This window comes from Pithys albifrons, chromosome 6 (genome assembly GCF_047495875.1).
Source record: "Pithys albifrons albifrons isolate INPA30051 chromosome 6, PitAlb_v1, whole genome shotgun sequence".
Lineage (NCBI taxonomy): Eukaryota > Metazoa > Chordata > Aves > Passeriformes > Thamnophilidae > Pithys > Pithys albifrons.
The window spans coordinates 60,461,811-60,485,807 of record NC_092463.1 but is presented as its reverse complement, the minus strand read 5'-3'; the positions used below and the strand labels follow the sequence as shown (position 1 = coordinate 60,485,807).

The 23,997-nt window shown below is 43.1% G+C and overlaps 1 protein-coding gene across 2 annotated transcripts in view; it reads right to left on the bottom strand.

Annotated features, from left to right (window-relative positions):
• The window catches only part of NELL1 (neural EGFL like 1), a 282,113-nt gene that overhangs the window by 138,737 nt on the left and 119,379 nt on the right, over positions 1-23,997 (bottom strand). For both annotated transcript variants that reach the window (XM_071559105.1, XM_071559104.1), the window contains exon 13: positions 1,989-2,114. In XM_071559105.1, the coding sequence (XP_071415206.1) occupies positions 1,989-2,114 (126 nt within the window). The remainder of the gene's footprint in view (positions 1-1,988; positions 2,115-23,997) is intronic.

Sequence of the window (23,997 nt, the reverse complement as noted above, 5' to 3'; positions counted from 1 at the left end):
GAACAGAATTGAAGGTCTGAAGCTTTGAAGTTTGAACCTCTCACGTGAGATTGTAAAAGACCAAGAAACTCAGAAGAGACAGATGATACAGAAATAATGATTCTCTGGGCAAAACGAAATGAGCTTCCTGAAAGCTATTTAGTATCAGCCTCTCTCAAGTGGTGGGCAGGACCTCCCTAGTTTTATAAACTACATAATCTCAGCTAAAAGACATGCTATCATCATCAAAGTCAACAGTTCCTATGACCTTCTGTAATGACAACACACACTACAATGTAGTTATTCCAGGCTGGAATTCATTCCCATTTTGAATACTCCTGTGCCATCTTTCCACTTGAGAAAACAGCTCACCCAACACAGTATTGTGTTGAGCTGACTTATATCATTTTAACAAACTTGCCTTGTATTTTCCTCCTTTGCCTGACAGGTGCACCATCAAAATAATCCCCAAATCAGCCTTCCTGGAGAATTGTGATTGAAAGGTATCCAGATAGGTAGAGTTTGGATGAGCAGTTGAGCAGCTTCTCATATCTTTCTGAGACTACCAGAGAAGGTGCCTTAGAGACCCCTAAATGGAAATGAGACTTACCTGCCTTCCACTAAGAACTTTTAGAGCAAATTTTGTTGATATTAAAAAAAACCTCACTAGATTTATTGTCTAATGCTGTCACACTTGCTCTTTTTTCTAAACAGCATGCCACAGTCCTTGAGACATTCATTCTCAGCATTAACAACAATTTCCAAACTACCCCAAAATAACTGGTTTTGAGGGGTTCCTAAATTTTTAGTGTTCCTTTTACCTATTACTCTGGTCTCTATCCAGAAGGTTTCCCTGCCTGAATAATTTCTCATGTTTCAATGCACCAACCAGTCTAGTCAGGTGTTATTTCTTCACACAACACGTGCTACCTGTTCTCAGTCTCTGCACCACACACAGACACAGATGAGGGACACAAAGGGACCATGTCCTGGCTGACAACAGCACTCAGTGGGTGCACCACAGGCCTTCTCAGCCACCTTCCAAGTCAATCCCAAAGGATTCATCACAGGAAAGGTACCTGGGACCACATCTTAGGCTGCTGCCTAAATTTTATGCCAGCAAAGGGCCAGCTGGTGGGTGGCAGCTGGTGTGGAAGAGGGACGAGTCAGCAGCTCAGCAATACACACACACCTGGAGTGTGACAGCACTGCTGGTGTCCCTGGGAGCTCACCTGTGCAGTGGGTGTACCTGGGAGCTCACCTGTGCAGGGGAAGGTGTACCTGGGAGCTCACCTGTGCAGGAGAAGGTACTCCTGGGAGCTCACCTGTGCAGGGAAAGGTGTGCCTGGGAGCTCACCTGTGCAGGAGAAGGTACTCCTGGGAGCTCACCTGTGCAGGAGAAGGTACTCCTGGGAGCTCACCTGTGCAGGGAAAGGTGTGCCTGGGAGCTCACCTGTGCAGGAGAAGGTGCTCCTTGGAGCTCGCCTGTGCAGCAGGTGTACCTGGGAGCCCAGCTGTGCAGCAGGTGTACCTGGGAGCTCACCTGTGCAGGAGAAGGTGCTCCTGGGAGCTCACCTGTGCAGCAGGTGTACCTGGGAGCCCAACTGTGCAGCAGGTGTACCTAGGAGCTCACCTGTGCAGGACAATGTGTCCCTGGAGCTCACCTGTGCAGGGGAAGGTGTCCCTAGGAGCTCACCTGTGCAGGGGAAGGTGTCCCTGGAACTCATCTGTGCAGGGGAAAGTGTGTCTGGGAGCTCACCTGTGCCGCAGGTGTACCTGGGAGCTCACCTGTGCAGGAGAAGGTGTCCCTGGGAGCTCACCTGTGCAGGGGAAGGTGTGCCTGAGAGCTCACCTGTGCAGCAAGTGTACCTGGAAGCTCACCTGTGCAGGAGAAGGTGTCCCTGGGAGCTCACCTGTGCAGGAGAAGGTGTACCTGGGAGCTCACCTGTGCAGGAGAAGGTGTCCCTGAGAGCTCACCTGTGCAGGGGAAGGTGTCCCTGGGAGCTCACCTGTGCAGGAGAAGTCATCCACGCGCACGTAGCCCGGCACGCAGTCGCAGCGATAGGCCCCGGGCAGGTTGACGCACACGGTGTTGGCGTGGCAATAGTGCATCTTGGCAGCACACTCATCAATATCTGCAGGGAACAACCACCAAGTGTTACACTCGGGCCGTGACATGACATGAGAGAAAATCAACTCCATTCACAACTCCAAAGGCCACCTGGTTAAACACCAGCACTACAGAGCAAGGACAATTCAGCAAAAGATATTCCTTAAAATAGAGCCAAACCTTCTGTATCACAGGAAAGGGTTCCTTCCCACTGTTCCTCATGAAATACATATTTTTTTTAAATTTGGAAAAGTAGTGCATACAAGTGAGTTTTCTCTACAGTGTTAAAACCCAAAACCTGCTGCAGTTTCCAAACACATGAAATAGTGTCAGACTTACGCACTGCTGAAAATCCCAACTCTTACAAGCACAGTAACTCTGCACAGCACAGTCCCAGTTGCAGTGCTGGTCAGACATGATGTGGCAATGTTTGCCAGGACAGTGCAGCAGCAGAGCCAACCACCCAGTTGGACTGTGAGCACTGCAGAGCTCCAGATTCACCCAAGCACTCTGACAATGCCCTGCTCAACACAGCTCTGCAGCAGGAGTTGCTGGACAGGGCTCTGTGCCACTTCCACACCCTGCAGAACCAGAAGACTGAACCAGTCACCTAAGCCCATTTTATGCCTGCTTTGCATCATGTCACAAGAAAAAAAAAAAAGATGACTGAGGAGCAGCAAAAACTTGACCACATATCTCTGCTTAAGGAATCTCTATTGCTGCTGCAAATCCAAAATTTCAAACTGTTTTCACAATAGTGACTCAACCCTATCATTTGCTTGCCTGTTTAAATATCTCAAAGCTCTGTGATTGTAAACTGTAAAATCTTCCCCCTTCCTTCCTCACAAAACCAGACATTATACTGAAGAATTTTATTTTTTTTTCTCAGCAGGATAGGTCTTCCATTTAGCAGCACAGATTTTACATGAAGTAATTCATGGTTTTCAAAGTCTTAATTCTAGTGTTACATCCATCCACACAAAGAAAGATGAACCAGACTCATTTTTCCCCCCTATAACTCTCTTTTTGTTGTTGATTGCTCACACTCAGGAAAAGTATTGATTGACAACAGAGCTGAAGGACCCCTTTGGCTGGTGGAGCACCAGTGAGTGGGTCACCCCACAGTGCAGTCTCCCACCACACCTCTCTGCCCAGCAAACTGCAGAGCCCAAGCCACAGACTCTCTTCTCCCCCCAGCACCCACTGCTCATGGAGACACAGTGGAAGTCCCACCAGGGATTAGCACCAGAACAGCAGCATTCAGCCCAGAGGGTGGGGAGGTTGTGCACATGCTGAGTTCTTGGCTACCTGAAGTCCAGTATCCTCTTCAACCTTCCTAAACCAAAGTGGCTGCAGGTGGGATAAACCCACCTCCTCCAGCCTCTGAAAATGAAACTCATGCCAGCTACACTCACACTTCCCACATCACAGACATCTGTCCAGCAGGAGCTACGAGCTAAAGTGCTTCATGGTGGCCAGCAAACAGCTGTCAGTTGGCAGTGATTTCTCACTACCGCCAGCCTGGGATGAATTAGAAATGATAGCCTGGAGGTAAAATACTTTGCATACCACTGCAAACACCTTAAACTATCTCCTTCCTGCATTTCTGTTGTTTCAGTTGCAGTGCCACTTGATGAAATGAATTTTAAAAAGTCAGAAGCATCAATATATGAAAGATAAAAGCCACAGAAAATCCTCCCACATGTCTTGTTATCACACCACTGAGTGCTCGAGCCACTTGGGAAACACTCAGGTGTTGACGTGTGTTCACACTGTTCCACTTGCAGACTATTTTTAATAGGCTTTTGGAGCATAGCTTGGAGGAGTTTTGTTCTTGCATATCTAATAATTTTCTGGCATAAAAGGGAAAGGAATGAAAAGGTATCTGTAAAGAAAGCAAGAATGTCAAAACAGCAACCAATTCACCTGAAAATTAACCTTCTGCACTACCCTTCATCTCCAGCTCCCTCACTGAATTCATTGGACTACACTTCCCTTTCTTCCCCCAAAGGGAAGCGAGAGGATTAGAAGTCTCAAAGGTGAAAGAATTTGAACTTTGATTCATTGCAAGCAAGGCCCAGATTGCTGTAACAAAAGATGCAAGAATACCCAGAGATAAAAAGAAAATTCACAACCTATATGAAAATATTGCTATGGAAGAATATCTCAAAAGGAGACTAAGGACTTCAAGTGGTGACTTGACTATAAATAGAAGAATTGAGACAAACTGGCAGTGGGTTGCTGCAGAAGTTATAGAGTCCAGGAGGAAAAAGCCCAGGCCTCACAAAGGAAGTAACAAAAGAGCCATCTCTTCAAACTTTGCTCATTTATTTAACTCTCTTTTCAATTTTTCTTGGCGAATTTTCCATAAACCCTTTCTGTGAGAGAACACCTGTCCTATGAGGGCTGGAAGTACTACAGAGAGTGGATTTATGAAGACAGCGGTGGAATGGAACCATCATAGGCCTTAAAGGATGTTGGGACTTTAGTCATGGAAGCTTCATTAGGACTATTGCAGTTTAATTGCATGGGTTTCAGTTTTACAGCTTTAATGTTACCCCATTGTGGTTTTCCCTTCACAGTTTTCCCTTTCTCATCCTCCATGTTGTCTTCTTCCCCCTCAGACCATTTTCCTGCCTTCGCCCTGAACCCTGTCCTCTCACTGGTCAGTTTTCCCGCCTTTGGTGCCTGTTGCCCTATTGGCTGCCCTGGTTACACACTCCACCCAATCCCATCCCAGTTCTGGAACCTTCCCCCCAGAGCCCGATAAAAACCCGAGTTCCCCTCAGGAAATTGCTTTTTGTGCCTCATCACCGTCACATGTGCAGTGTGTTTGAGGCACAGCCTGTCGGGCAAGGGCTGTCACCTTTCAGCATTTCACATTCTCTTTTATCTTTGCCTCCTACTAATACTCATGTTTTCTTTACAGAGAATAATACTGAGAGGTCAAAACTGGCAACGGAATTTTCTCATTAAAGTTTGTAGGGCTACACTAAAGCTGTTGTTTTGGACCACAAGTCTAAAAATTCTTTTAAGAGGTTAGGTATTCATTACAAAAAGAAAAAGCTTCAAGTTTTTACTTAATATTGTTGTACTAAAATCCACAAAGCACACAGTGGCGTGTGTAGCAGCTCAGCTGTAATGGAACTCAGATTGTGATTCATGTGCATAGATTGCTTGTCGCATTTGAAATATTAAAGCTCATCTTCTAGTGGTCTTTTGAGGTGACAGAAATACATGATTTATGTTTCTCTCTAGGCTGGTGACGTAGTTTGTTTTTCTTTTAAAAAGGTATACTTATGGTCTTTAAAATGAGACTTGACACAGCATAATGATCACGTGCACATCAGCAGCTTCCATCTACATAAGCTCAGCTTTGCAGCAGCAGAGACACTTGGGCTTTTCAGCAAGGACTGAGTGAGTTGGCTGGTAAAGGAGTGGGATTCTGCTGGGTCCGAGTGTCTCCCTAACAGTGAAATAGGGTTCATTGTCTATATAGAGCTCTCCTCACTGCAGTAGAGTTATGGGTTTAGCCAAGTAGGCCTAAATTTAGGCTTTAAAGTTCAGACCAGGCCTGGGATTGTCAGCTGACCTGACCTGGGCTGGGCTAGCGAACAGCTGACTTCTTCTAGCCAATAATATTGTATTCCATACCATATTGCATCATCTCAAAAGGAGTAAAATCCAGTGTGTGGGAGTGGCTTAGTCAGTTCCACCATGGCCGAAGTACAAGCCAGACGTGGTGCGGCTCCTGTCTTGGAGTAGGCCTTGCTCCTGCTGCTGCCGCTACTTGCCTTTTGTTTGAGTTCAGGGAAGTAGAAATATTTTGTTGTTATACTTTCTCTTTCTTGCAGGGTGTCTTTTAGAGTGCTTATGAATCTAGAGTAGTATACTTTGTATTAACTGGGGAGTGGGAGGTTATTTCTTGTTATACATAACTTGTGTACATAACTACATATTGTAGTTTTCTCTTAATTTTCTCTTTTCTATATAAATATATGTAGCTAGTTTAAGTATAAAACTAGTTTGGAGGGGTTTTTTCCCCTCTCCCTCTTTTTTCCCTTGGCTGGTTGGTTGGGGGTGTGGGAGGGAAAGAGAACCCTTTCTCTCTGTCTTGGACACTTGGCGTTTTGTCAGCTCAACCCAAGACAAGTAGTCACATACCCTAAACCTGATTAGTTATCACCGCTACTCTTTCCAGCTGTAAATAGTGTGCGTGAACTTATAGGCAAATACACATCTATTACCTTTTATTAGTTGTGCCAGTGCATTCAGCAATGCTATGAGGACACTGGGATAAAGCACAAGAAAAGTGTCTCAGTGGAACCACCTTGCTCAGCAGCTCCTACCAACCAACAAAACAAGGGCAGGTGGAGAGACAATACCAAGTGTTCAACCCACAGCCAGGGAAAGGGGCTTTCTCCTCTGCAAATGTACTTTGCAAACTGCCCAAACCCTTTACCTCTTTTCATGCCTGACTCAGAATCCTATTGCTAAATATCTGTAATATTGAAAGATGCCAATGACACACCAAATCTCAACTAGAACACCTTTTTACTATTTGTCGACTCCAATAAGTCACATCAAACAAAAATAATCTCAGCTGCAAAGAGGGCACAGTTCCTAATAATGGCAATGGGAGTTTTGTCCATTCACCCAAAGGTGAAATGAACCTCTTATTTTTAAAACTCTGAGTCCTGTGATAAGCATGAGTGGACAGTGTTGAAACCAAGCACTCTCTGCCTCTGGAATTGCAGACCAGTGTTTGCATGCATTTAATAACAATCCTTTTGGGCACTAGTGGCACTGTCTCCTGTTGCTTGGGGCTCCATAGCTTAACTACTGACAGTAACATGCAGACCAAAACAAAATGGAACAAACTATGAAGTGTTCCAGAGCACTAACAGATTATTTATTTCTATCAGAACCAATCAGTCTCTTTGCAACTATCTCCCAATCACTCGCCTTCTGGTTGGGGGGTATATTTTAACAAACTAACTTAGAAATTTGGGGCACTCTGTAAGGAAGCAAGGACAGAAAATCAAAAACAAGAAGAAAACAAAAAAGGACAGTTTTTCAGAAAGCTGAGAGGTCTAATTCACAGCTGTTAAAGGGAGGGAACTCCCCTCCTTTTATACAAGTCAATACTATGCATTGACCTGAACTGTATTGCACCCTGGTCTAAATAATCTCGATTTTTAAAAATGTAAAATCAACCAGTGCTACTATTTATATAATATCAAATCTTAAAATACGCTCACAAGCTGATGGAATCTTATTAACAAAGTTTCCAAAACAGCAGATCACAACAGCAGTGGAGCAGAAGACAGGCCCTAAAATTTCAGTCCCCCCATGCTTATGCAAAACTGAGCACATGCCATTTTCACTCCACTGACTCAGCAGCTCTGTGTTCACTGTATTTCTTGCTCTCCACTTTCTCTCCGATTCTGTCCCCCATGAGCTGGCAGCAGCTCAGCCTCCCACAGGTGCCTGAGTAAGAAAAGACTAATTACTGGCTGCCAATGTTTACACTGGCCTTAAAACTGGCTACCAACGACTCTTTACCAGTTTCCCTGATGGCAGCTCAGCTCCCCTAAGGCAGGGCAGCAGGGAAAACACAGGCAACCCTCGGACCTGAGGATGGAGCTGCTGCCCGTTCAGAGGCAGGGAAATAACCCAAAAGAAGTGCAGATAAGCCAAAATAAAAATTGCATTTCAACAAGGCAGGGAAATATTACCCTAATGGCATTAAGTAACTAACTAGCGAAAATTCCTTCCATAAATTAGGGTTGGTGTAGCATCACCTGGGAATCCACAGGCAGTAAAATAACTATCAATGTAAAACATCAGGAAGTATTATTATTTTGACTTTTAGAGCATCATTAAAGTGGTGCAGCCTCTTCCTCTGGGCACAGTGTGAGAGTGCTTTACATTGATATACCTACTTTACAATCAGGATGAGAGTATCAATATTCCAAATCTGCGTTCTGTCTATTAACTGCCCCTCAGGGTTGGAAACTGGGTAGCTCTTAGGTTAAACAAATACACAAAGAAATAATATTTTAAAACACACATTCACTTGCAGATCACACTTGAGCAGCCGTATTTTCCAGCCCCAGACTAACATAACATTCCCAAGAAGAACAAAAATAAAAATTCAAGTGAAAATATCTCCCTGTCTTTATGTGAATGGCAAACTTACTTTTACCAATCACATTCAAGAAAAGAGATCAAAACATTTTAGTACCCCTTTGTCAGCTACAGTAATAAACAATCCACCCAGGAAAGTGGTTGTTTCCTAAAATCCACCCTGGTGAAGTTCTGTCTTAGACATTAAAATACTGCCTAGCTGCAATACAATCCTCTTTTCTATCCTTGTCAATGCTTGCAATAATATACTAATCATTAGCCTCTTTAGGTTATCATTTTTTGACTTAAAACCCCCAAAATTAAAAAAATAGAGATTTTCACAACCTGAATCTCCAGTGACCTGACCCATTTCCTCATTCTTTGGAGCCAGGGAATTTCATCTATAGTAATTTTTGGTCATCATTCTCAAAATAGCACAATCCTATCATGAAAGACAGCGCCCAACTCCTTAAATCTTGCTGTCCAGACTATCTAGAGTCCCTCTACAACAGAAGTTTTTCCTTTTATGGTTCTTGGAAATTCTGCTCCTCTCTAAGGAAAACTGGAAATTTGCAGTTCCACTCCCCCCTGTGCTTGCCATTGTTGCACTGGCAATTTATGATGCATTATTAAATGTCTGTGCCATTGGTTTGGTGGGATGGTCCCAAAGAGCCTTGAGATCTCTTAGAATAAAACTAGTTTATTTAAATTGAACTTTTCCTAAAAGATCATTTCAGTCAGTTCAAAAGCTGCCCCTGATGTGTTAGCATTAAAGCAAATACAAGTAATATGGTGTTGTTTCTAACAGAAAGGAGCTGTTTCCTTAACCCTAAGTGCATTCATCTGATAAATACATTAACAGAAAATGTTCACAGACTTATAAGTATTACTTTTTTTAAACTGTTTGCAGCTACAGCTCTTAGGGATGGTTGATAACTTATTTATAAGGTATCTCTGACAGTTGCAAAGAAGTTATTCTAAAAAAAAAGCAGCCAGAATTCACATATGATAACACAGCTTAGAGAACACAAATTAAAAATGATCACAGAAAGCAGAATTAAACATGTGGGGAGAGAGGTTTTGGCCAACAGCAGCAGCTCAGTCATTTGCTCAAACACACCAAAGCAACTAGAAAAAAACAAGTAGAAATTCTTCTACCATTATAGCAGCTGCTGTGATGTTTAGAACTAGCTGAAGTTAAAAAAATGCTTTATCAGGGATTATCCAAGTCTTTCAATTTTTTCTTTCTAATTATTCTTTGAAAATATACTGATATTTTTCTATTTAGCATGCACAGCAGCAGAACACTGAGCATTGTGCCTGAGTGGTGTAGAGACTTTGAATCCTTTAAATGTGCTGCTTAATTTGCTCTTCTCCTCAGTGCCTTATGAGAGGCAATGCAATGAGGAGGACACTCCTCAGCTGCAGTCTGCCTGGCCAGCAGGATTCAGGATTTTACCCAGTCAGTGCCACCAGCCCTGCTCTCCAGCTCCTCTCTGCCCCCTGGGACTGCAGCAAGGCAGATCAATGCCCTTGAGGACACTCTGCTGCAAGGGATTCATGGGTTCTGAGGAGCCTTTGCTGCACCCTCTCATGGACATCAGGGCAGAGAGTTCTGTGATGTCTCCAAGTGTTTGAACATACCCAGGAATACCACCAGCTGCTTGAAGAGAGAATTTTATATTTCAGGGAAATGACCTGGTGTCCATCAGAAAGGAGAGGAAAAAAGAGGGGAAAGAAAAAGGAAGAAAAAAGAGGATGACAACTTATGCTTGAACCGCGATAAGTGGTCTGAAAAGTAGAAAGTAAGATGTAATGACAGGAAGCCTGGGAGAAATATTGAGAAACTGCTCCATTCTGGGGCAAACTGGCAGAGGGCAGGTTTAGATTGGACATTAGGAAGAAACCCTTTCCTGTGAGAGAGGTAAGACACTGGAGCATCATGGCCAGAGAAGGTGTGGATGCCCCATCCCTGAGTTGTTCCAGCAGAAGGTGCTCATTCCCAGGCACTGGGGTTGCAACTCAGTGCTCTTTAAGGTCCCTTCCAACCCAGGCCACTCTGAGTCTGTGCAGCTTCTGCCGATCATAAACAGACCACTACAACTAGAACAGTTAATCCCATGCAAGCAGGTGCTGGCCCCACAGGAGCTGGTGGCTCTGGGAACTTCGCAGGAGCAAGCCTGCAACAGGAGAAGCCGTTTGCGCTTTGGCTGAGAGGACACAGGAGATTTCATGGGTTCCAAGATATTCCTGCATCCCCCAAGAACATGACTGTGTAATGAACCAGCAGAGATCTACCCACAGTCAGTGCCCCAGTCCTGACAGCACTGCCAAGGACAGTGCAAAAGGTAAGAGCAAAATTCGGAGAAAGACAAGAGACAAACTCAGAAAGAGCACGCCATTCAAATATGACACATTTTGAAATCTTCTTTTATAAAAATATGAAATTAGAAATAACATCATGTTGCTGTAAGTCCCATGATGACATTAGCTTGTCCTTTCGTATTAGTTTTATCTTAAAAACAGCTCTAAAACTGCTGTTCTCTTTGTTATTTTTTAAGAGATGGTGTGTTCAGCATTTCGCATTAGAAATTCTTTCATCCATCATCCATACTTATTGAAAGTTAGGAAATAATCATATTTGGACACGGCATCTTTCTCAGAAGAGAAGTTTTCTTAAAGCTTCTTTCCAAGTTCATTTGGGAATAAATAAAACTTTCTACAGAGTGAGAAGTAACGTGTTGAGGTACCAAGATTCATCCTTGTAAATGTAATAAATGCCTGCATGGGTTTAGTGACATGTACCCAGTAAAGGAAATATTGCTTAACTGCCCCACAATAGCATGTCTGGCAGTTCATCAGAAACTAAACAGTATGGGAAACATCACAAGCCACTGCTTTTTCCATCCTGCATCATGTATTCTGTATATTTTCCCAATAAAGCAGGAGGTGTTGTGGGAATCCCTCAGCTTTGGAGGAGGAGATAGTGAAAAACAAAGGCTTATGGCAAGGCACATGTGGGGACAAATTCTTTCCACCAAAGATGGTTTGATGAGCCCAGCAGTAAATTGTGAGCTATCCTGTCCCAGTCTGTCAAGCTGAGCTTGGAGTCAGCAGGCTGACACTGTTGCCCATTACTGCCTTGCTCAAACCGAGAGGACAGTGGCAAGGGGCTGAACTGTGCCACGTTCCTGACAAATCCATACAGATCAACAAATCCATGAGTATCCCTTCCCTGACACAAGTGGTGCTCACAGTGCAGCACAATTTGCCTGTCTGGAACACAGAGGGACTTAATCACTGTCCCCTGCCCAGAGCCCATGGTGGAAACCTCAACAAATCACTCCAGGGAAAGGAGTAGGAAGAGTTACACATCATAAATCTAACTGGACTATCCACCTTAGTACCACTCCACCCATTTTTCTGCTTCTAAGTCTCTTAATTCACAGAATTCATTTATAATCTAACTCCTTCATGCTCGGCTGTAAGAGTTGTGTTTACATAAGTCTACAACAAATGAAAGGTTATGCTACTACAGCTCACAGATATATTACTGCCCATTAGAAAACACAGCAAAATAACCACCTCATTCTTATGAAAATAGCCCTGTTCACTAGAAGGATTGCTCCTAGTTTACTACTAAATGTATTCCCAAAGCCAGACTTGCTTTGGCTTTGATTTCACTTATGAAAGAAACTCCTTCTGGATGTCAGTAAGCACTGGTGGGATAGAATAAATGCTGCTGTTGTAAAATTTCCCTAACAGATTCACCTCCTTATTTATTATCTTTCCCAACATTCTTAGAGATATCAGTGGATGTTCACATGGGGGGAAGACGTGAGGGAAATGTTTTTTTCCCTCTAATCTTCCATTCACCTGCAGCAGCCCAGCAAAACGATACCTTGAGACACCTAGATCCATTTCTGTTTAGTGTTACCTGACCTGTTTAATCCCTTCTAGCTGATTTTACTAATGGCTAAGGGCGAACAATGGATTATTGTTCATCAAAATGAACAATTCGGGCCATTATGCTGAGAGCAATTGTATGACGTATCTGGTTCCATCAGCACTTGTTTTATTCCACCGTCCAAAATTCTGGCTTCACTGTGCTCTTTTTCAGCCCATACTCCTACCCAGTCTGTCTCCTTCTCTCTGTGTTCTGTGCTATTGACTGGCTCACTCTTTCAAACCCACACAGATGCTATCTGCAAATGATAAATTGTAGAAGGCTACCCAGATAATTGATCTGGAATCCCTGTGCCCACAGCAACATTCCACTGTGGCATTTTGAAGGACACTGTAAACCTCTGCAAAATCCAATGTATGGTTTGTTGGGGTTTATTTGGGGAGTGGTGTCTTTATCGTGTCTAAAAAAACATACAGTCTCTGGAAAACTACTAGGCTGGTATTTTATAATGCCTTTTCACATATGCTGCTATAGGAAACAAGACCTATGTTTGTAGAAAAATATAATATAAAATTAATACTCCACAATTCCACACTGAAGAATTTTTTTTCACTCAGTGGCTATTTATGCAGCACAGAGGTAATAGAACAAAGTTGTCCCCTGTCAATAAATACCAAGTGGGCCTTACCTTCTCTATTTATGGCCTTCCTGACACTACCTGCATTTTCCTAACTGTTCTCTCTTAACATCTTTTCAACAATTTATTATCCCACTGTTTCCATCACACCTCGTTCCTGTGTCCAGCTCTGCTGAACAATCCAAGAGGAAACAAACTCTGAAGTGGCAGACTCACCATCAGTGCTGAGCAACTGCAGCAATGCCTCTTCAGTGCTACATAATTCAAACCAGGGGGCTCCTCACCATAGAGGATTTACTGATTTTATTTTCATGGGTCCAGATTATTCCCTCTTAATCAGGTTCCACAGAGAGTGGGAGACAAATATCATATTCAGATAAGCAAATTATGGATCATGGCAAAACAGTTCCTCTCTGGGTATCCCTTGGAGCCATGTTAAACACATCTCTGTGTGTCACATCCTGGCTATACAATCTAAGTCTTATTGCTTGTGCCTTTTTAAATTTAATTTCATCTGTAATGTAAGAATAAATAAACAAGGAAACATCAGCAGAAAAAAATCTAATTTTAGATATTATATGTATTATAATATAAATATAACCTTAATTGCAATAACTGAAAAATGCATTTCTTGCCCTCGCAAATATGATAATCAAGTGTGATTTATAGCAGTAGTTACTGAAGGAGGCATTTCTGGTTTGGAGATTGCAACACTACTGCATTCCTTAGGCATAACCTGAGGTGAGGCAAATAAGAGGAACAGTGAGAGGAGGCGGGGGGGAATCCAACAGATGATCATATAAATATTTGTTACCTGCAACCCTAAGTCCTGCCTCCACACTGGGCGTGAATTTCACTTTGATTGCTTTGCCTTTGGCTATGAAACTGAACTGGTGATTTAATGCTTTCCCCTTTGATAACATGTTTAGCTGTGTTTAAAAACAAAAAGAAATGGGAAGACTCTGCTTCTTAATATTTCTTTCCCAGTAACTCTGCATCTAAATTGCTACACCTCCCATCATCACAGAGAGTCAGTGATGTTTGACATCCATTTCCTTTATCAGGATCAGCTACTGAGGAATACATTCCCACAGATTCCCCCAAGTTCCACCAAGGCAAGTGGGCAGAGGACAAATGATGGAGCAGGGAGATGCAGAGCCAGTCCTCCCTGGCTGGGAAGGCTCTGTGAGCAAGTCTGTTGCTTGGTTGATGTGTTAATGGAAGGTCTTGAGTGGGCACATGTCCTGCTGTAAAGAGCCTCACTGCAGGCCAGCTTTGGGAGCCTCGTCCAGAAGCAGGATTTTAATTTGGAGCACACAGCACACCTTGGGGGTGGAGGCTGGGCACAGAAGCAGCAGCACTATGCAGTTATTCAGGACAGTGAGTTACTGGTTTATTCCCAGCACCATTACATACATCTTACAGCGTGTTATCAGCAATAAGGCCCAAATCCAGCATGACCAAGAAGGGGTTTGACCAGTTCTCTCAAAACCCAGCAAAATTCTCTGTAAATACAGGACTGCACAGCAGGCAGGGAGTGGCAGGGGCAGACACCAGGTGACAGTATCCTTGTGAAAGTCCACAGAAAGACACTATGAGTTTAATGAGCTTTGAACCAACCTACTGAATAGTGTGTGAGTGCATGCACTTATCTGCACGCTGCAGACGGAGATAAATCAACGATCTCATCCTGAATGAGGAGAAAGAAAAGGAGGGTTGAATGAGCATTGCTCATTTCAAACACTGTGTTCTGACTCAAATTTTTATGCTAGATTAAACTTTATTGAATAGCCAAATAGTAACTCTTAGATTACTGTTGTTGAAACCTTCACGTATTTTGTCCCTGGAGAGAACCATTACGCAAACTACATGAGCTTCCACTATGAGTGTAAAGATGGAGACTTCTAGAGGTATCTAAAGCATTTTCACCATCTAGATTAAGAAGCAAATTCTAGCCTGATTTCATTGGTCATTCTACTTTAGTTGTAAATAAATGATGAAAAAAATAAAGACAGAACTAGGCACGCTTGGATGGAAAGTCAATATCAAAAAATCAATGCAAGATACCCCTCATCTCCACTGGTTTCCAATGCATTCTCTTCCCTCCACACACATTTCCAGCTACTGTTTTGGGTTTTTTTAACAGCAGTGTAAGCCAGTCACACTGTAGCACACAGCATGAAGTCACCCACATGGTAAAGCCAGTCAGGACACTATCTGTTTTATGAAAACACACTCCCACTGCTACAGACTTCACATGAAAAGTGATGATTGTCAAAAGTAAAGCTGCTCCACATTGAATTCATGAGATTATATATAATAAAGACCCTGCTTTGAAGTCTCTCTGGGATTTTTCTTAACAAAAAGTTCTCATTTTAGTAATTGAAAAAAAAAATCTGAGCATACAAATCTCATGTCAATGCAAATCAACGTGCCTATGGCAGCATATAATAGGGACTGTCCCTTGTAGCTGCCAGGAAGAGAAGAGAGCCAGCAGGCACTGCTGGGCCTTGGGCCCCAACACACTTGGCTGTGCAGATTATTCCGTGGCACTCGAATCCCAGACAAACAGGCACTGCAAAGAGCAATTCCCACTTCTTACACTGTTCCACTGATCTGTGCACTGCCCACGAGTCCCTCCCCTGCATGTCCTTTGCTTTCCTGCACAGCAGCTGTAGGAAATGGCCTCCTCAAAGGTAAGGACCACACAAAGCTCCTCTTTGCTCACAGGAGCAGTAACAGCACCTCTAAGAGTGCTGTGAGCAGAAGTGAAGGCAGAAGCCACTGTCTGTATTTCCACCCTTAACATGTGCTCTTCGGTGGAAAGCAGAGGGAGCACCTCAGACTCAGAGTATCATTGTTAGCAGGAAAAAAAAAGACATTTTCCTAATGTTTGGAAAAAGCAGAGATAAAGCTGGGCTAAAGAGGGAAGCAAGAGCCTGGCTGTTAGCACATACACACATGAAACAGTTAGGGAAAGATGTGGACAGGGCTAAAGCTGCTGGGCTGGAACAAGAGACTGAGATGACTATGACTGCAAAACTGAAAGAAGACAAAAAAAATTACATTTCCGCAACAGTCAAAGCCCTTGTATAACAATCCAAAGGTGGTTTTCTTTCTCAAAACCATAATTAGAACAGCTCCTTCTCCTCTCCTTGGCAGCTTCTGAAAGAGAATTTCAGAATTTATGCCATTATCCATTACACCACATGACTCTCCACAGAAAGGAAACTCATTTTACTGCACTGGGTTTGTGTGGCAAGGGGTAGCATGGGGTCCATAGGGGTGGCTTCAGTGACAAGATGCCAGAAGCTGCTCCCATGTCCAATGCAGCCAGTGCCAGCTGGCTCCAAGACAGACCCATCACTGACCAAAGCTGAACCCATCAGCAACACTGGGGGCACCTCCTGATACCATCCTTGAGAGAGGGTAAAAACCCCTGTGCAGCAACAGCTGGGAGACAGGATGGAGAATATGTGATAGGACAGCCCCTGCAGACCCCAAGGGCAGTGGGGAAGGAGGGGCAGGAGCTGCCCCAGGCACCAGAGCTTAGATCCCCCTGCAGCCCCTGGTGCAGCACGTGGTGCAGCAGCCATGACCCTGCAGTCCCTGGGGGTCCATGGGGGAGCAGAGGTCCCCCTGCAGCCCCTGGAGGTCCATGGGGGAGCAGAGATGCCCCTGCAGCCCCTGGAGGTCCATGGGGGAGCAGAGGTTCCCCTGCAGCCCCTGGAGGTCCATGGGGGAGCAGAGATCCCCCTGCAGCCCCTGGAGGTCCATGGGATGCAGAGATCCCCCTGTAGCCCCATGGAAAGGAGCCCCCACTGGAGCAGGTTTGGTGGCAGGACTTGTGACCCCACAGAAAGGACCCACACCGAAGCAGTTCCCAAAGATCTGCAGCCCATGGGAAGGGCCCCCATCGGAAGAGCTCATGAAGGAGTTCCTGCTGTAGGAGGGATGCCGTGCTGGAGCAGGGGAAGGGTGTGAGGAGGAAAGAGCAGCAGAGACAAGGCTCTACGAACTGACCAGAGCTCCCATCCCACGTCCTCCTAGATTGCTCAGGTGGAGGAGGTACAAGAATCATGAGTGAAGCTGAGCCTGGGAAGAAGAGAGGGGTGGGAGGAAAGTTTTCTTTAAATTTGTTCTTAGTTCTCATTATCCTGCTCTGATTTGATTGGCAATAAAATAAATTAATTTCCTTGAGTCTGTTTAGCCCATGATGGTAATTGCTGAGTGATTTCTCTCTGTACTTATCTTGATCCATGAGCATTTGGTTGTGTTTTTCTCTCACTGTCTTACTGAGGAGGGGAGTGATAAAGCAGCTTGGTGGTCACCTGGCAGGTAGCCAAGGTCAACCCACTCAATTTACTTATTTGAAACTAAGAATTCCATTTCCTTTAGCCTGTGAAAAAGCAATCTAAGCAATTTTATCACCATATTTGTTATGTCTTAAGTACTAAAGAATGAAGCATCAGAGACTCATTTAGGATGGAAAGGTAAAATCAAGATTTTTCAAGTTTCCACTCCACTTAAGTCCTGTAAGAAGGATGCTAATAACGATCACTTTAACAGCTGATAGGTGCAATTTTAATTAGCTAGGCACTGGTTTTCATTAAGGTGAGTGATGTGCTGAGACCCTGTTGAGTCATAAACTTGTCATTTAACAAAACTGCCAGCCTTTCTGAGGCAACTCGCTTGGCATTGAGGAAATCAAGGGAAAGGAGGGACTACTTTATCTAGACTGCATTCCTGTTTCTGGGTATAATAAATGTCAGGGAAAAATTAGTAATGCACAATAACAAGACACACAGCACACGCTGCTTTCTCACAAAACATTGATAGTCACGATTTAAAGACTCATTTTAAAAGTCATCCACTTTCTTCCAATAAAGAACAGCTTTTTGTCCTCCTGTAGTGCTTTCACGAACGCAAATAACAAGTAAGTGAAATAATCTACTGGCACAATAGACTGTCAATCCTGTGGTATAACAAACCTGAATGTACATATGTATATAAAAAATATAATTTTTTATTTAACAATCAGCTTCTACTTACCTTTCAGTTTTTCATAAATCTTAACAGCTTTGTTCCTTAGTTCTACCTTCTCATTACCTTGGCAGCCCTAAAACACCTCTTTTGTCTAGTTCACAATCTTGAATCCACAAAAAGCTCCTCTCTGACTGTTCATGCACATACTTGAACACTCATTCAGTCCATCCCTCCAACCAGGCTCTACTTATCTAACTTCTGGTCTTGCCTCATAAATCAGTTCCTACAAGCCCTTCATCATTTTTACAGTCCTTTCAGAACAGCTTTTTATTTATTAATTTTAAATTTTCTAACCCAACACGTCACATGCTCTGCACTCTGCTTCTGAATCACCACAAAGACTTTTGGAAGGGTAAAACCATAAGCTGCTTTGACCTTGGAAAACAATCCCAGAACCAGATTCTGTTAACACAGTTTTAGGGAAAGCACAAAGGAAGAAATCACTGTGGTTAAATTGTTTTGAGGTTTACATAGGGCCACAAAAATCTCCTAAACAAAGGAACACTGATACAAATTTCTTATAAATACAATTACACAGCATATAATTTGCACTGATTCCAGGTTATACAAATCTTCTTGCTGTTTTCAAATAGGTACTACATTTTTGTATTCTGATAAATCCCCCACAAATCTGCTATTTCTTAAAATACAAGGGAGACACACCATCCTGGATGATGGGTACAGGGTATTTTCTTTGGCTCGAGGACAAGACTCAGCTCATGAGGTGCACTAAAACATCTGCACACCAAATTTTCAGGGGATAAAAAACCAGTTAACCAACACCTGTACTATCTAAAAGGTTGGTATTCACACATCTATCCCTATATACAAACCAAAACAATCCCCAGTTCCCCCATGCACATCCAGGAGGGGGCTGTGTGTTCATCTTAAATTAAAGGATTCTTTCACACTTTAAAACACTGAAGTCTCCATCTGGGGCATCCTAAGCACAGGCATATAATTCAAGGGACATCCCACACTGCAGCTCATTCAGGAATCAGTAACAAAGAAAAACAAAAAACAGGCATTAAGACAAGGCAGATAAAAATTCCAAAGCATCCAAATTCATTCAAGTTTTTAAGACTTGGCTGGTAAATACTAAGAGCACATCCAGGGTATCATTATCCATATGCTAAAATCCATACTTGTTCCTATGTCAGAAAATTAGTGTGTTGTAGCAGCATGTATTAAAACATCTGATTAAGCAGGTTGTTGATATAATAATGATAAAGTATTTGAATAATAATTCAAATACCTACTGGCAGATGAACAGCTTGTTTACAAGGTGAATGAAGTGAATCATATTCCTTACCGAATTCCCCTTAGGTACACCCAGTTTATTACTACCTTGAGAAAATAACTTTTTCCTCCACTCACAGCATCTCTCAATGGCTGCTTCAACTTTCCTTTTTTTTTTTGAGTTCTGCTGTTTCCTCTGATGGCAAAACTGTTTGTATTTTTTAGTGCAAAGCTCAGTGTTTCTACTTTTGCAGTGTTGCAATTCATCTGCGTGGCTTTAATCAGCCATTTCATCTGGTGTCTGGGTAAATAAATACTGGTGTATGGTGTCTTACAACCCACCCGAAAGGCCCAGACATCTTGGAGGCACAAAGGAATTGGTTTGACAATAGCTATTGCTGCAAGCTGATGGACAGTATGAAGAAACAGGTCCTGTGGCTTGAAAGAACAGTCCGTCTGACTGCTGCACTTCTGAATTAACCACGAACCACAGAGGACACATTCCTTAACTCAAAAGCACCTTTGGACAGATACAATTCTCTAGTTTCAGCAGAGGTAATTGCAAGCAGTTTTGTGTCTGAAAGTGAAAAGAAGAGTCCAGGGCAAAGAAATCAAGGCTGCCATGGCAAGGCTACACAGACGGCTGCAGGCCACAGCCATGGTGTCCTTAGGAAGGGACAGGCTCTCCAGCCTGGCATCTCCCTCCCAGCTGGGCTGGACCCTCCACCCACCCAGAGGTGTCAGCACAGCACTGCACCTGAACAGCTGGCATTTGCCCTGCATTATACTGAGAAAGAGAAGGCATGGTGTGCATGGTCTGGGTTTGGTGTCTTAGTTATACTATTAAATATAAAATCACCTCATTGCATCCTTAGAGAGAAAGTCACACAATTCAAGAGGTATTTGGTTCACTGCTATGAGCTTAATGTTTGTCCCAAACAGCAAAGACAGTAAAAAACGAAGGAGCACAAGAGAAAGTGTCGCAGCAAACCCAGAGGAGCCAAGAACCCACTTGCACAATAAATGAGAGCTGGCAATTCGGCTGCCACTCCTTCCAGGCTGCTCAGCAGAGTGCAGAGCCCCCAGACCACAGGCCCCTTAATACATTCCTGCCAGGAAACTCTAACACAAGCTTTGTGCAAAAGGCTTCTGTAGTTCCCCCAGCAGAGGCCCTCCCAGGCAGGATTTGCCAGGGTGTGCAGACTGCAGGGCTTGGTGAGCAGCTGAAGCCGAACTCGGGGTGTTGTGTTGGCAGAAGTCGCTGTGATGTTCTGCTCAGCCTGAAAGGAGAGGGGGCCATGGCCACACCTGCCCTTCCTCATTCCTCACCTCAGCAGTCACATCCCCATTTCCTCAGCAGTGAAGAGCACTGGAGTCACGATGGCAGGAGGCTCCAGAGCACTGGATTCCTTTGGAACCTACCAGGAATGGCCCAACAAAATGTGGTGTCTCACACAGCTGAGGAGAAAATGAGGCCAATCCTACAGTTAATTCAGAAATCAGATTGTAGGTCTGCCCTGATTTCTGACAACGCCCTGGGCTGGAAAAGCAGGTTTTAACCTCAGTGTGTCACTTCCCCTGTGTCTCAAACCCAGAGCTCAGAGAGATGCCCTTCTCAGAGGAGGTGACAACTGCTGAAAGCACATGAGCAAATGGTCTTTACACTGATACCGTCCCACGTGCACTGCACAGACCTTTGGTGAAGTGTGTTTGCCTCAGTGTTCAGATGCCGTTTTCAGCTTAGTCGCTGAAGAAAAAACTGTGCTCATTTCTAGACAAAGAGGGAGGTCAAGATTAAAAGGTTCAACACTGCTCAGTCCTCCACACTAACTCACTGCCACGACTGCTTTTTCTCAGTGGCAAACACAGAGGGGGCAATTTTTCTCTTCTCAGCTGGCAAGTTCTCCAATTTTTAAGCTGACAGCCATTTGTGTTTAAAATGCAGATTTAATCTTGGATTTTAATAAAGCTGCAATTCATTACAGTCAATGCCACTCTTCACAAATGACAGTGGTCAGGCAGCAGCAATATCTTGCTTTATTTCTCCACCTTTTCCCCCAAGGTTGTAAAGTTCACAGCATACTGTAGCCTGTGCTGCTAGAGCTGTGGCAAGAGTGTGAAATGATCATTATACTGGACCTGTTTCTTCCTACCTGCTATTTATGTTGAGGTACCCATTAAAAATAATAATAAAAAAAAAGATAAAATATATGTAGAGGCTAAATACAGGCTCAATGAAAAAGTATTCTATTTATTCCCTTCCAAGCTGTTTGCACTGTCAGGAACAGAGAGGTTGTTAGTCATTTTGAGACTCCTAAATATTTTAGAGAGCTTTCCACAGACTACAGACACAACTTGGAGTTCCTCCCCAAGGAATGAAAGCAGACAAATTTGGTACAAGAAAAGCAGGAGATGGGGAATGAAGAACAGGCAGCTTTTCAGGAACTTGAGTTACTTGCTCACAAATCAAAAAGAGCAAAGGAGCCCAGTACTAGAAACCATTTATTGCATTTTTGGGAGGTATTTAGCAGAGATGGATGACTTATTTTTGTTTTAAGTAAATGGATTACATGACAAAGATACAGTTTGGGCTTACCAGAAAGTATTCTTTCATTTAGAACAAACCGAGAAAGCAGAGCTGAGTTAATACAAATAAAACACAACTTGAGGAGTGTGATAATTCTGAAATGACCTTTCAGCCTCACAAGGGAACAGGTGCCACAAAGAAGGGGATGTGGAGAGGTCTGAACGTGGGTCTCTCCCACCAGGAGAACATCCCAAACACAGTTGGGAGAAGCACAAATCAGGGCAATATCCAAAGGTTTTCCTGTCTGAGGTGGCGCATTGACTCTCATGGGATTTGTTTGTTGGTTTGCTTTACAGCACTCCCCAAACCTTTGCACTTCCTCATCCCACTTCTATATATAACATCTTAATACCTGCTAATTACTTTCTAAGCAGCTTGAACACTGGCTGCTGCTTCTGGGGAACAACTGTAAAAGCAGTGACTTGAGATACACTTTCTGATACCTTTTCCAGAGATATTAATTCCTATGTGAATATAAGGAGTCACAACCAGTTTTACACACGTAAGCAAAACTCAAATTCTAAAAAGTAATTTGTAACCACCATTTCTACAAGTGGGAGCTTGGCCTTCTCATGACATCAAATTGTAACCTTTAGAAGCACACATTGTTTAGGTGACCCTTTAGCTGTTAGTCCTCTCCCAAGGGCAGGTTTTTTTGGAGCCCACAGGCTCACCCAGAACTCCAGTCCCTCTGGTCCCTCCATCCCGTGCATTACATTGCCTGCAATGTCAGTGGGCTTTTACCAAACCTGACAATAATTTCTCTTGGAGATAATATTTTATGAATATTGAATTGCCCCTTTCCCCTTCACCCTGAGCCTGCCTACACAGATAATTCTGACCCTCTCTTCTCTTTCTAGTCCAAACTATAGCTAAGAGTATTGCTTAAAACCATAAGACATCCTCTAAATCTAATGCCTAAATTTGACTGTTCAAATTCCCTCCAGCTGATCAAACATGGGACACTTGGCAATTTCTGTATCAGGTATTTCTCTAGAACACTTATTCATTATGTACTTCATTTCAAAATATTCTTTAAGATGCAGAGTTTGTCACTAACCGAGTCTCAGGCAGGGCACAAAAAGCCTTGTGCAAACTCCTGTCAGCTGTCAGATTTCAGTGTCTCAGCCAGGGAAGTCTGGGGCAGAATTTAGATGGAAAACTTCAAAAAAAACATTCAACAAAAGTACGCCCATTGTACATACAATGTTTTCCTTTAAAACCACAGGTGGTTTCACAAGAGAGGTTCCTCTGAATGTCCAAGTTTTACAAATTCATAATCTCGTCACTAAAGATTATTTTAAAGTTAATTAAGGTGCAAGAGAATTTGATTAACTACAGTTATAAATCTGAAGATGGTCCTAAATCAAATAAAATACCTTATTAAAAGAGAGACTATTGGATATTCATCAATCTCCAGAATTAGAGAGGAGAAAGCAGATAACTTCCCAGTGTATATGAAGCCTGGAGGAATCCTGTCATCACATCCTATTGACTGAGAGTAAATCAAAAGGCAAGAACAGGCTGAAAACCTCAGCTTTTTTTATAGATTTCTTTTTGTGGCACTTCACAATTTTTTAACCCACGATGTGAAGTCCTCAGGCCTGTTCTTTACCTCTAATCACAGCTGAGCCTCAGTGGGGACATCACCAGAGGTGCAGTGTTTGAAGCAGCTCTAACTATGCAAAAAAGCTGGCTAAACTAGGAAGTGGATCAAACAACTGTGTACCAACTCACCTTCTCACAGCTGATTGATAGGTAACAGGCTATATAAAAATAAGCCCACAAAGAAGGTCTGGGATTCAACAGAGCCAGCTCTGAGTGCCCAAGAAAATTAACACAACTGATAGGACTTCACTGGGCTCAACAATACAGAGATAGAAGTTGAATAAATGGTTGAAACTACTTGAAATGAAATAGAAAAATAACACAGCAAGGATAAGAACTTCAAAGAAGACATCAGGAGTAAGCAAAAAACCTCACAAGGATGGAAAAAGATTAATTAACATGGTAAATCAGGTGTCCTAAATTAGCCACATGGTAAAAATGGTACCTGAGCTCAACCTTTCAAAGGAAAACAGACTGCACAGTGAAAGGCTCCTTTCACCTAAGCAGAAGGACTAAAATAAAGAGAAGAACTAGTTAAGGATTCTTATTCTCACATGAATTCCATGAAAAGCTAACGCTGTGTATCCCCAAACCTTGCACATGTCCCATTTTCTCATAAGAATAATACCACAAGGACAGGAACATTTCCAGCATACTGGAAGAACTAGAAGATAAAACTACAAATTCAGTGGTAAGTTTTCTAGTGAACTTTATAAACTAATGGGAACCAAAATTTTCCCAGTTAGTTTCATAAA